This window comes from Wyeomyia smithii, chromosome 2 (assembly GCF_029784165.1).
Source record: "Wyeomyia smithii strain HCP4-BCI-WySm-NY-G18 chromosome 2, ASM2978416v1, whole genome shotgun sequence".
NCBI classification, from domain to species: domain Eukaryota; kingdom Metazoa; phylum Arthropoda; class Insecta; order Diptera; family Culicidae; genus Wyeomyia; species Wyeomyia smithii.
This window is the reverse complement of record NC_073695.1, coordinates 203,948,619-203,963,287: the sequence shown is the minus strand read 5'-3', so window position 1 is coordinate 203,963,287 and position 14,669 is coordinate 203,948,619. Positions and strand designations below refer to the sequence as shown.

The 14,669-nt window shown below is 37.2% G+C and overlaps 1 protein-coding gene across 1 annotated transcript in view; it reads left to right on the top strand.

Moving 5' to 3' along the window:
* Window positions 1-14,669, top strand: part of LOC129722955 (frizzled-like) — a 107,779-nt gene that overhangs the window by 57,551 nt on the left and 35,559 nt on the right. Inside the window, exon 3 of the mRNA XM_055676839.1 lies at window positions 3,229-3,423. Within this exon, the coding sequence (XP_055532814.1) occupies window positions 3,229-3,423 (195 nt within the window). The remainder of the gene's footprint in view (window positions 1-3,228; window positions 3,424-14,669) is intronic.

Genomic DNA, 14,669 nt, shown 5'->3' with positions numbered 1-14,669 from the left:
TGTTGTTCTTCAGCTTCCCGATATCACAAAAAAGGCTTCGTGAACATCGGAGGCTAATACTCGGTCATCTGCTGCTGGTGCTCCTAGGTCAGTTTCTGCTCCGCTTCTGTTTACTGTATCATCATTCACGTGTCCATCCGGCATCCATATGGCATCCGTGAGAAGGTTTCCGTCCGCGTCGTTGCACATATTGGCTTGCGGCACATAGCCTCTGCGAGACTGATTTTCCTTCTCATAGAGGCGATGCGCCAAGCCCCCCTGCCCTGGGTAGTACCGCTTCGAGCTCTTGCGCGTATTCCTCCGCAGTCTGGGGGTTCCGGAGCTGCTTGATGTTAAGCCGCGGGGTACGGCGATGCGCCGAACGTGGTATACGGTCGACAGTTTTGAGCGCAAAGTTACCACTCCTAGGTAGTGGTCCGAGCCACGCTCTGGTAGTACTGTGCAATGCGGCCACAAATCGTCTGTACCTTCTCTCCTTTCCGACAAAGCTCCTGAAGTGCAACAATGTCGAAGTGGCGAAATTCTAGCTGATTCAGCAAAATCCTGTCGCCACCCGGAGTTTTCAGCGATCTACAGTTCCATGTACCGAGCTTCCAATCGTCGTTCTTATTTCGTCGCCTAGGTCGCTGCTGATTGTTCCGGTCCGTATCAATTCTTGATTGTTCGTAGTATTTAGTAGTATAGTCTCATGACGGAGCTGCCGTCCTGGGTGTAGCTGGCGAGACACCGCATTTCGTAATTCAGCCATGCGCTCCGGGTCAGACGCTGTTTGAGCCACCCCCAACATGGAACACAGACACTCAGGCAAGCTGCTCTCCGCGGACTACAGCTCCCTCTTCCCTGTCAGTAGACGACCAAGTTTCCACAAGTTCACCGATCTTCCCTTGGTAGCTCGTATCCCAGTCAGTACCACGTGGAGGTAGGGATTGCAACTCCTGGGCATTCTGTTGTGGACCATACTAAGGGTCTATTTAATGCCAACAAGTACGGGTGTACTGCTGGTACGCACTGCCCAGCCATTTACCAGCCACACTATCAACCGCCAACTTGATTCGAGATTAACTGAAAATGTATGGATAATAAAGGGCCGGACTTAGGTGCTAGGGGCCGGGTCAGATATTTTCGGTAGGCCCTCTTTCCCTGAAAAATTTAGAGGTTAGAATTTTTTTAAATGACTTAACGCTTCGCCAGAAGGTGGCGAGCCAAAAAGCAAAGAAAGGTCTCCACTCTGTCTGCACGTCTGGCCCAGGACTAGGAGAGGGAGCTCGTGTCAAAAGGCGCGGGGCATTTGCCCTCCCCCCCTCAGATCCGGGCCTGAATTAATTGTAGGTACAATACGTTTGGGCATATCTATTGGGTTACAATTTTGGATATTGGGTTTCATTTGTTGAAGTGTGCGTATTGTTTGTTGAGAACATGTTATTGAATGCTGTATCAAGTGTGTGTGTATCACTTACTACTCACTATTCACTATCAACAATGCACGTTAATAATTCATTATTTACATTTTTTTCACCAACTTTCTAAGCAGGTACACATACAGAACTTAATGTTATGTTACGATGTTATATTGTTTGATTATCAGTAAAAATTAGGAAAAAAAGCTAGAAATAACCTCTGTTGAAACCTTTGTTTTTTAAAGCTAAATTTAGTTCAACATTTTAACTTTCAAATTTTTGGATAATAAGGAGTTGTGAATAGTGGCAAGCTAATTCTGAATTGTTGCATTTGGATCTGGAATCTAAAGTGAAGAATTTCAAATTTTGCACTTCTAATGTTGAATTCTGATACTATTTTTGGTTTGGTGTTGACCTTTTGCAACTAAAATTTGAAAGCTTGAGAATCGGATTTTAGGATTTTAAGGGGGCCTAGGCAGAGAAGCATCATCTACGAATGAATCAACCTTCAAAATAATTCTTGCTGCTTTTGAAAAACTCACTCCCAATCATCACCCAACAATCGCTGGTATCAGTTTCTTCACTTGAAGATGGGCTAAGATTAATAACCTTCTCCCAATCAAACGCTCAATGCTTCATAAATCAAACCTCTTCCAATGCGAATGTGCGGATTGTACAGGAAATCAGAATTACGCCCCGCGATCCATTAGTGCGTTCCGAGCTGGGATTAATTATGCGCTGCGCGATTCCATTTTGTTTCCCTGTTGGCATAGACAAAGAGGAAAGATTCGAGATTTGGCACAAGTGATATGTATTGGCCTCCCAGTTGTTCACGAGATACATTCTTTCATTTTATTCAAAAAGAAGAGTGCTGTTGAATTTTAAATACTCTCTCTAGAGACTAGATATTAAGTAAAAAACTGCAACCAACATTTAAAATAAATTTTCAATCAGCTGAGAAATGGTGGCTTGTTGATAGTAAAAATAAGTTGTCCCATGTTGCTTCCAAAGTGTAATTATGAATTACAAAATAAAAACACTTTTTGCTGTGTGGTTTATTTATTAATTTATATTTTTTTCTTGTTCGGCCAGTATTTAATTGACACGGTACAATACAAAGTTTGTTTAATATGAAGCGTTTGCTTTGTTCAATATATGAAAATCGTGTGTTCATGATTCTATGAAATCACAAAAAATACTAATCGGGATAAACCATGGTACAAGGTATCGAAGGCTGAAAAAGTTGTGCGAGGCGGTTGAAAAATAAATATAATAAAGTAATAAAACAGTGCTCAAAATATTAAAATATTGATAGGTATTTTTGGTACAATCGGTTTTTGGTACCAGCAGGGCTCATCATCAAAAATCGTTTTCAATAATCATCATGAATATTGTGGTTCATTAATCTGCACACACTGCAGAACAGGTTAGTTTATTGCCAATTTTTCGGATTGTCATGTATCGATTCCACAAAAACCTGAATGGTTGTAATATTTAGCGGCGCTCCCCGAAATAAACGTTTCGCTTGAAACCTGAGCTGTTTTGCCAAGAGACTTTAAATGCGTTACTGCCGCTGTTAATTGGAATCCCTTTATTTGTCGTTTAACTCTTATCTGCGAAAGGATCTACGAGCCACGCTTTAAATATGTCCCAAAAGATTGAAAGTTGTCTCAGATTGATGGGCAGAAGTCGATTCTGTGGACGGTCATTTATTTTAACCAGAGTGTGGCAGTAAAAAACAGTCGTTATAATCTCTTTTTTGTTTCGTTTGTTTTTCTAAACTAAGTCCTAGCTTTAACCCACATTTTTGCTGTTTCGTTTACCATTGCAGGTGCTCACGTTTCTGATCGACTCATCGCGATTTCGATATCCGGAACGGCCAATCGTATTCCTGGCGATCTGCTATCTGATCGTCGGTTGCGCCTACGTGGCCGGTTTGGGGGCCGGCGATTCCGTGGCGTGCCGGGAGCCATTCCAGCCGCATATCAAACTGGGTCGAATGCAGATGCTGGCAACCATCACGCAGGTAAGCGCTGAAATGCTAGGATGCGATAGCATCACTAATTATTGCCCTCCCGACTGTTCCTGGCCGCGGCAGCGTCGATAACCTAGATATTGCGTGAAACTGCTGCTGTTTAGGATTCGGCTATCAGCAGGAAATGAATTCCATCGGTGGTGCGTTAGCGAAATTGTGTGTTGCTAATTATGTGCTGGGTGTCATATTACTGGGTTTCCATAGTCAAAAGAGATGACTTTGCAAAAAGACTGTAGAGCAAAATCTCCAATAACCAAAGCGCTCTGCGATTTATCACAAGAAATATTATCTGCTTTCTGAATCAATTAATAAATTCTGTTGACTGTTTAATCCAACTTATCGTCTGTTCCTAAAATGAAGCTAGGCTTAGTGAAATCCTATCTCAAAACAAGACTCATTTGAATGTTTGAAACAAAGCTTTCGCATTGAAAAGCGCTTCCGGCAGGAAGCCCAGCCGCTTTTTTCCTGTTTCCAATTGAAATCTTTTGTCATTCAAACTCCAAACCACATATACGCTTAATTTATATTCATCTGTTTCGATTGTCGAGCTTGTCACTGTGGGCCGCACGAGAGCAACATGTTCTGTGCGGACCGAACAATGGCTCATTATGACTGGCGGGAATTTATTCACCATAAATTTCCTTCCTACGAAAACACTACGGTACACGATGGTACCCCCGATCCGCCTGGAAGGCATCAACCCGTGAGAGCAGCGGAACAAAAAATGTATTAAAAATGGAAAACTTCATAATTACATCCCCGCTGTATGTTTCTCAACGGGCCAGTAAATTAATCCAAACCCGTAGGTGACTCCTTCCAGCCAACACCACACCATCATCGTCCATTATGGGTCTGGCTTGTTCAACACACGTATGCTGGCAATGGCATTCGTTGCATGTGTAGCATGTACGGACGGACCTTTTGCGCGCATTGAACTTGGCAAGCCAACTCCTCCAGACGTGTGTTCCTTGCCAGCGCGTTGCTTACAATCCTGGCCATGCTAACTCGAAAGCTAGTGTCATTTTCGTTCATGCTCATGTTCGACGGCCACGGCACTAACAATCGGTCGGTCCGATTGTGCTTTGTTCCACCATATTTTCCCGAGCGGTCCCAAGACTCTTTTCTAGAAGGAAGCGATTGGCTGCCAGTACGAGCTGTACGCTATCGGAAAGTACAAGCACTCACGCGACGTTTGAATATTCAGGCTTGGCAAGGGGAATCCTGCTTGTACCAACAGCAGCAAATCGTGGTCGCAGCCGCTTTCGGCCGTCATTGTCAACTTTCGTTAAGAAGACGATCACTACGCGGGCGGTAAAAAGAACAATGCAACTTGCAGTGAACTTGAAGGTCTTGATTCTTGTTTTGTTTAGGTACGGTTGGAATTCAGCTGGAAAAGGGTACCGGGTCTTGTGGAGTGCGGCGTTTCTCAATTCGACAGAAACTGGAATAATTTTCCAGAAAAAAATGAAAGGTTCGTCGTCTGTGGGGTTTTCAAACGATTGCATTGTGACCGCTACAAAAAAATGTAATGATCCAGTGAAACATCAAAATACAATGCAATCTTTCAGTCCAATATGCAAATCAATCAAGAAAGATTCTGTTCAAAAATATAGACTCTATGGCACTCCGTCCATTCTCCCGTACGCGGAGATCCTCTCCGGTTAGTAAATGGGTTTTTCGTTCGAAGAAACAACGACGAACATAAAAAATTCTGCGTACAACAAACACATAACGTTGAGTGGCTCGTTACGAGGCAAGTCACCGGTTTGCCAGGAAATAACAAGCACTCCAGACGGGAGAGAGAGCTTATGAATACAAATGGTTCCGCGGGCACCGCATATGGCGTTGGTCCCTCCCGGCTGGGTTTGATCAGCGACGACGCCGGTTGACGATTACGACGATCGGAACGTCACCAAGTTTCCTTTCCGAAGCCGCCGCAGCTTATAACCGTTACGTGGTGGGTACTTGCTGTGTCGTCCGTGATATTAAATTATTATGATTTTACGCTGTACGCCATGTGCTTAGGTAACCGCGATCGCATACGACGCACAGCTAGCCAGCTTCCAAGCTGGCTTCCTAGAAAGTCAACGATCCGACCGGCTTCGGAGAAGGTTTCCAGCAGCGGTAAAAAAAGCAAAACAATTGTAGTTCGGAAGAGAGCCGATTAGTTTTTGCTATCGATTTTGTGGTGTTGCTCTCCTTTCAGACTGTGTGTATTGCAACTTCGCTAATGTCTGGCTCGTGGCTAGGATGAAGACGGAAAGCTGCAACCGCTCGACACGGTGCCTGTAGTTCAACGCGCAAAAACCGGTTCCGATATGGAGTGAACCAGCTTCGGGCAAACTGTGGGCTTTGCAAAACCCGCCTGGAAATGGCGTTTTCTGCTTGTGGCGGAGAAAAAAAGCCGATGGTTTAGAAACCATTTAAACGCGATTATTTTGGAGCAGTTTCCGCCAGTAAATAGCTTCAACAAATTTTAATGCGCTAGCAGAAATTGAGGGTTCGTTAAAGTTAATTTTACAACTTTTATATTGTGATCTTCTATTATTAATTTCTGGTTTCCATTTCCAATGGATCAACTTTTTGCTTTGTTTTTGGCTTCGAGCAACCCAATTTGTGGAATCAAGCACGGATCACAAAGAAAGATGTCAGCTAGAATGTGGATTCAGTTGCCATTATAAACAAAAACGGTAAAATATGATTTTTGATAATGTTTTCCAATCTGTTTGTTTTTTACGATAATAGTCACTGGTTATAATTCTTTTACCACGAAAAAATTTTGGTTTTTACGGAACAGACTGTTCCAAATTAATGAATTTATTTAAACACCAATTGTACAAGCTAAATAAATTTCATTGAGATGATTGCAGAGTGGGTCTGCTGGACGACAAACTAAACATTTGTTTCCACAATCAATCTTTGATGTAATAGTTTATGTTTCATTAGGCTGATGCAATTTTTAAAGAGTCCAAAATTATCAAATTACGACATTTTTAACTTGCATGCAAATAAATAGAGAAAAATAACGGATTATTTATATTATTAACCTTTTGACTTTGACTTGAATTTTACAGTCAGTGGACTTGCTTGTTGCTAAACTGAGCATATTCCATTCTTAAGGGGTTATATACCTTTTTGCCCGAGGAAAAAGTGCATAGTTTGGAATTTTTGACGAGGGACTACGTCTTTGTTTACTATACTGGTATGCATTCTGTGAAATTGGAAACGAAACTGGCAAATGTTGCGTCAGATATCAAACGATAATAACAGCATAACCACATGATGGATAGCAATAATTAATATGTTGTTAGATAGATAAAATGTTAAACAATTTTGTAATATGCTAGCTATCATTATTTTTTCGTTGCAAAGCGGTAGAAATCGATAAAAAGTGTGAAGGATAAATTTACGCCAACAATGAACCAATCATATGCGAGCATTCCTAGCACAGACGACATGAACAGACACCAACCATTCCCTGTGAAATTCTCTGTATCAATATAAAAAAAAACTGACCGAGTCTCTCCGTCCCCGTTTGTTTCCATGAACCTAGACTAATTTGATGTCTCGAAGGTACAGGGTTTTCGAAAAGTTTGAAACAACCCTTTTTCAGGAACAATTTCTGAACCTGCTGTTAAAGAGTAATAAAAACGGATGTAGCAACAGTACTGTATGTAGAGAATATGTGGAGCAGAGCGCCGCTAGTTTCTCGTCATCTATAATTGCAGCGGGCACGACTTCTGTTCGCGTGCAACCAAAACTGCAATGCTTCTACTGATGGTGATTGAAAGTTTATCTCATGACTATGGTTACCATGAAAAACCATAGATTATTCAACTAGAATTGAACATTTTTGCAACGGATATAAGTTATAAGATATTTTTATTGAATTTTATTTTCGATATTCACTAAATAGTCTTTTTTTCTGGGCCGAACTTTCCAAATTGTCACAAAATCTTAAATATCTTGGAAAGTACCTTTTTTAAAATCTAATTTTTTTACGCCTTGAAGGTGACAATATGTACTATTATCTGTCAAAATTTGGTGATGGAATGAAAAACAAAAAAGTTATGAACGTTTGAATATTTTATCATTTTCACTCAGTACTTATTTTTGAGGATTTTTTTCTGTTGTTGTTATAAATTATCGCTAAGAGCATGATACAAATCCACCGCACTGTTTTTGTGGTATAATTAACTATTTAATCGATTTTACCTGCCATGCTATCATACCTACCTATATTATTTTCCAGCCAAATAGCTGCTATAACTACACGCACAGGTTTAACTTATTATTCGAAATTACTATTTCTAACAACGGCTTTTACCCGTTAACATTCAAGTTCATTAAGCAGACAATGTGTGCAGTAGAGAAAGCGAACGATGAGCGAACTGGAAATATGATAAAGATTTGAAAAAATATACCGTATCCCGACGGGACTTGAGCCCGCAATCTCCCAACTTTAACTCGCAAATCCGCAATCCCGGAGATTGCGGGTTCAAGTCCCGTCGGGATGCGGTATTTTTTTCAAAATCTGTTCACATTTCCAGTTTGCTTATTTTTCGCTTTCCCTACTGCACACATTGTCTGCTTGATGAACTTTAACTTATTACTTGGAGAGTAATTAAAAAATATTTTCCTTCGTGTAACAAATCTATTACTTTACAAGTAATAAAATTCTTCGACTGTTGAGTAACAACCCCAACTGTCATATAATTTGCACATATTGCAAGTTCACGAGTATCTCATAATAACTGTTACAACTACTTGCAAAACTTTTACTCACTACTTGAAAAGGTAAATGAAAAATTATCCTCATCTCCAGTCGGTTTACAACACACACTGTCGTGACATAAATGCATCAATACAAACACAGCAGATGATGTCTCGCTTACACATGCAACGCGGCTTTTGCTTGTATGTCCCCCTGCATAAATGCATACAAGCGCGTAACTTTATTACTATTTGGTTATTGGCATCTCAGCAGTAGCAACAACTATACATAAAAGAGTTTTGAAGTGAATAAATAGGTGGTAAAGTGAAATGACTGTTGGTGTTAAGGTCCAGCAAAAAACATGAATAAAACTACGTACAAAATTAAATGTATTCGACCTTTCGATGGTAAAACGTGTTCGAAGCAGCTGCGGAAACTATAGGGTAATAATATCCAAAACTTGAAAGCGATAAAGTATTCCAAGTCATCGCAACTAACTCACGAGTTTCGTATTTGTACGTCATGTCGTCTGCATGTAGAGATACTAGCTCTCTCCACGCGTCTTATTTTTAAAACCGTTTTATAGCGGGAATCGTCGCTGGGTTAATCATATTGGATTTCAATAGGGCCAGTATCAAAATGATTGATTATGTTACAAAAACAGCGCGTTGGATTTGTATCATGCTCTTAGCGATAATTTATAACAAAGCACCTAAAAAAAATCTGAGTGAAAATGATAAAATATTCAAACGTCTATAACTTTTTTGTTTTTCATTTTACCATCACCAAATTTTGACAGATAGTAATAAATATTGTCGTCTTCAATGTGTAAAAAAATAGTTTTTTAAAAAAGCTACTTTTTGAGATACTTTAGATTTTGTGACAATTTGGAATATTTGGCCCAGAAAAAAAAAATTTTTACAGTGGATATATTTTTTTTAAAATCGCAATTTTATTACCTACAACTTTGCTGAAGACACCATTTCAATCAGACAAGTCGTTTTCCTGATACAAAATATTTCAATCATCAGTCACATTTTCGGATAGGCCCTTTTGAAACAGCAGTCGTGAGTCTACATGAAGAACTGATAGTATAGAATGACCTTTTTATCAACTGGAAACAACTGTGCAAAGATTCAGCAAAATCGGAAACAGTCGATCAGAATCGATTTGCGAAGTAGCGTGGACTTGCTCTGAAACAAATTTATATTAGCTGTCTTCATTATGCAGTGAATGTAATTGTTGGCAAATGAAACAAACTTGTGAAGCAAAACTTTAACTTCGTTGTAATTGTTAAATGTTGTTTGCACACAGAACAAACATTACATCACATCAAGTGTGAATAGAGCAAGATCGCGCCAAATCACCGATGGTCGAATATCGACCATTTTCGATTTGAATGAAACTTTGCACATGTATTTGGCTCAGCAAACTGAGCATTTTCCACAGATGGAGCGATTTTTTACACCCATGAGTTACATTCTAAAAGGGCGTATGCCTTTTGGCATAGGTTTTATTCGAAGCATTGTAGCCCAGAAACCGTTGGTTGTATAGAAAAACTGTCTGAGAATGAGTTGTAGATAATTAAAAATGCACCATAAAAAAAATATACACTGTACAAAAAAAATTTTTTTTTACCAAAAAAAATTAAAATTAAACATTAAATTTCAATTAAAAAAAAAAAGTTGAATTTTTTTCTTATTTTTTTTTTTCAAGAAACTTGACGTTAATACGCAACTTTTAGAAAAAAGTCCAGGATGGAGAAATGAAAAATAATTTTTTTATGGAAGATTAATTTTTTTAAAAAAATTCTATCTCAAACATTTTTCAAAATATTTGTATTCTGATGATTTTAAAAGATGCAGAGAGTCACTTTGAATCAAAAAGCTCTTGGTAGTTAACATTCTAAACGCATTGGTTTTCGAGTTATTTTAAATTTAAGCTCGATAAATTAATTATATTTTGGAAAATACACGTTTTTCTTAATTTGTCCATGGTTCTCCAGCAAAAACCTTACGTTCGTGGAATGCTTGATCAAAAATATACAATTCATTCTTTGACAACAGAACGATTGGATAAATAACTCAAGCGCTAAACCTTAGCCTACCTACACGGTCCCCCTTGCCGAATGTTTTATAAAAAAATATGTTTGTCGTGCCACACTACCTACTTGTTTACTAATACTAACTGTTTTTAAAGTACGCAACCAATAACTACTGGGTTACTTATAATATCTGTTTTCGTATATAAATACGATTGCACTACTCCAGATGTGTTAGTAACAGTTTGCATTTTGTGAAGATGAATAAAGTGAAAATGGAATACACCAAGCCCAAATGCTGTAAACCCTTTCCTGATGATCGGTGCTCATCAAGCTTACGCAAATTAAACGAAAACGTTATTGCAAAATTAAAAATATTGAACAGTCAAGCTCATTTTAATACGTCTTTATCAATTTGTTTGTTTACTATTCTGAATCTGGAACACTTGAGAATATCAGCTCCATCATAATATCGGAAGTACTCCATCATGATACTGTTGCGGTTCAGGTGTTCATTGCCAAATTAATGAGTTTTTTGAAAACAACAATAGAGTTGAAAAAAGCGATATGAATGTCTGATGGGGCTGCCTCACAATATAAAAATAGAAAAAACTTTGCAAGTTCAAAACAAAATATAACGTCGATGCAGAGTGGCATTTTTTGCGACTTCTCATGTTAAAAGCCCATGCGATGCAACTGGTGGCATATTAAAACGAATGGCAGGAAATGCAAGTTTAGCTAAAGAACATGAACATCCCATTATAAGCGCAAAAGAATTGTATGATTGGTCTAATCAGAAAAGTAATGAAAATTCATCAAAAATGTCATTTAGTTGGGTATAATATGAAGAATATGAACCAGGAGTAACAGAATGGAGCAATATTTTCAAAAAATCTATAATAACAGCTGCCACACAAAAGTATTACTCTTTTGTTTTGATTTCAGAAAATAAGATACAAACGAAGCTGTTTTCAAAAGATGACGAATCATTTACTTATGATGTATATGAAATATAAGGTGAAACTAGTTCTGTAAAGTATCTATGTCATGAAAAAATATGTTCTTAAGATAATAAAACTCGAAAATAAATATTTGATTCTTATATATATTTATATCACTTAAAACATTTAACTCTTTTCTTGAGAACCGTTCGCCTAATCGTTTTGTTGTCAAAGAATGAATTGTATATATTTGATCAAGAATTCCAATGAACGTATGGTTTTTGCTGGAGAACCATGGACAAATTAAGAAAAACGTGTATTTTCCAAAATAATTATAATTTTTCGAGCTTAAATTAGAAATAACTCGAAAACCAATGCCTTTAGAATGTTAACTACCAAGAGCTTTTTAATTTAAAATGACTCTCTGCATCATTTAAAATCATCAGAATACAAATATTTTGAAAAATGTTTAAATTAGAATTTTCATAAAAAAATTAATCTACCATAAAAAAATTATTTTTCATTTCTCCATCCTGGACTTTTTTTTAAAAGTTGCGTATGAACGTCAAGTTTTTTTAAAAAAAAAATAAGAAAAAAATTCAACTATTTTTTTTAATTGAAATTTAATGTTTATTTTTAATTTTTTCTAGTCAAAAAAATTTTTTTCTGTACAGTGTATATTTTTTTTATGGTGCATTTTTAATTCCCTACAACTCATTCTCAGACAGTTTTTCTATACAACCAACGGTTTCTGGGCTACAATGCTTCGAATAAAACCTATGCCAAAAGGCATTCGCCCTTTTAGAATGTAACTCATGGGTGTAAAAAATCTCTGCACCTGTGAAAAATGCTCAGTTTGCTAAGCCAAATACGTGTGCAAAATTTCATTCAAATCAAAAATGGTCGATTAAATTTTCGCGTATTTCCAGGCGATTTGAAATGATTCTGCTCAATATAGTTCTTTCGAGCGTTATTGAACATATTTCTGAAAATATGAAGGGGAGTATTAAAATACGTGAATCACGGAACAAACGAATTAATTCTATCTGTATTTACAGTAATTACAGTTTTTAGTCTCACGTCACCATTTCATACAACCCTAGGGCTGTGTACCTTGTAGAATTTTCAAGTGTGTAGCACCATTTTATTGTATAAAAGTAGCAATTTTATGAAAGTACAATTATTCAACAACAAGAAAAAACATTTGTTCATTAGAAATACCAATTATTTGTGGAGTCATTGCTTACATTACATTACCGTTTCCCCGAAACACTTTTTTGGCAGAGGTTTACGGTGTTTACGACAGCGACGCAGCAGATCAACTGAAATATAGAAACTCATATTATTTCATTAGTTTAGAACTGTGCCGGGAATCTGGACGATCGTTTTTATAAATATTTTGTTTTCAGTGCCAACGGGAACGTTTTCTCGAAAAAAAAAAACATGTTTTGAGCACTGAAAATTGCATTAATTTTTATTTCGGCAAAGTTAAACTTCGTGTATCAAAAATCGATCGTTCAACGACCGGGGAATTTAATAACGAACATTAAAAAATGATTGATGAAAATCGGTTCAGTAGTTTCACCATAATCGTAAACACGGCAAAGTCATTTTTTGAGAAACACCATTCCGAGATAAACGCGTATAATGTTTAAAGTTTAGCTTATGCGGCTGTGATGAGGCGCGCTACAAATCGCTCTAACTTTCTCCCTATTGCTCAGATCTTGATTAAAATTTGTGAAAATGTTCTCAAGATGGTATACTTTAAAGTAATGCAATACAAATATTTTCGATTTTTTGGAGACTAAAAAGGGATAGAATCATGTCCCTTAAGCTGGAAGTACAAAGTCAGCAGAACAAAGAGTTAATAGCATGAAAATTTAGTGCTCATTCGATGCTCATTTAATGCCATATCGCCGAATTTAATGCTCCATCATTACTTTGAAAAATGCTCTTGTTTGCTAGCTTAAGAAAATAGCTAGCAGACAATATACGAAAAAAGCATATATAGTCACAAAACAGTTCTATAACGGTCAAAAACATTTAATGCTCATTAAATGCTCTTGAAAAAACCTGATTTTCATGATAATTTTGTTGGTTTTGTATGAATTTTTCAAAAATATGATAATACATGAATAGCTTGAATTTTTTCAAACATTTTCCTCTGAAAACAATCAGAATCCTTTTGATACGATTAGATACCAATTAAATGCTTCCATATGCGAGCAGTTTCAATAACTCAGGTGCATTTTTCATTAAATTTATTTTTTTTTTTTCAAATATATTCTTCTGCTAGCTTAAGAAAAAACTTAGCAGAACATAGGCCAGAAACAGCATTTTTAAGCAATAAACTGTCGTTGAATGGTCATAATGATTTAATGCTCATTAAATGCTCTTGAAAAAACCTGATTTTCATGATAATTTTGTTGATTTTGTATGTATTTTTCAAAAATATGATAATACAAGAATAGCTTCAATTTTTTCAAACATTTTCCTCTGAAAACAATCAGAATCTATTTGATACGATTAGATACCAATTAAATGCTTCCGTATGCGAGCAGTTTCCATCATTTAAATGCATTTTCTATCTAATATATAGCACATCAAATTCAGTACCCAGCGAATCACGGGTTGAAACCCTTATTTCGTACTCTTTTCTATAACAATAGCTTCTCTGGCTATTTTCCAGCAACTGTTGGTCCCTTTTTTCGATTTGCTGGGTACTATTTGGTCACGTTTTACATCAACTTAGTCACTAAAATAACTGTTTCTGACATCGTTGACTACTACCAGCCCTGCTGCTTTGGCAAGGTTCAACTATTAGAATATCAGTAAGATGTTTTTCAACGGATTTTTAAGTTTTTCATTATTCATTATTTTTTAAAACTTGCGGTTTCGTCGAATGTCCCTATCCCTTTTTGTAAACTTTTATAAGATGTTTAAATACTTCCCTCTCTCACAAAATCCTTGCGTAATTGTGCACACGGTGCACACACAACATGCTGAAAGTGATGAACACACACTCTAACGTCAGTGTCAGCTTCAAATGACCAAATGTCCTAAAAATATTATCACTATGCTTCAAAATCCTATTCACTTTTTTTATTACTCCTACTGGTGAGCAAGTTGCATAAAATCTCCTGTCTTTATCCTTCTGCGCAAAATCAATTTCTCTCTTACCATCGCAAAGCATAATAAGTGACGGGCTCACGAGAATTTTGCGCGCGAGTTGCCTCATTTACGCGACGCCCACGCAAACCAGAGATATCTTTGTGTACGTCGCAAAAGAATTCCCATTTCCATGTGACGCGCAGTGGCGTAGGGCCCATCTGTGCAACATTTGCACTGCACAGGTACTCTGTTACCCAACATCCAAACTTGTCACCTTGTCGCGTCACCAGAGGCGTCGCGTGGCTGATTTTGCTACATGTACACAAACATTAACTTGAGTTCTTTATTATTCATGTTTTATCATATTATTATCATATTATTGAAAAATATATACAAAATCAATAAAATAATCATGAAAATCAGGTTTTTT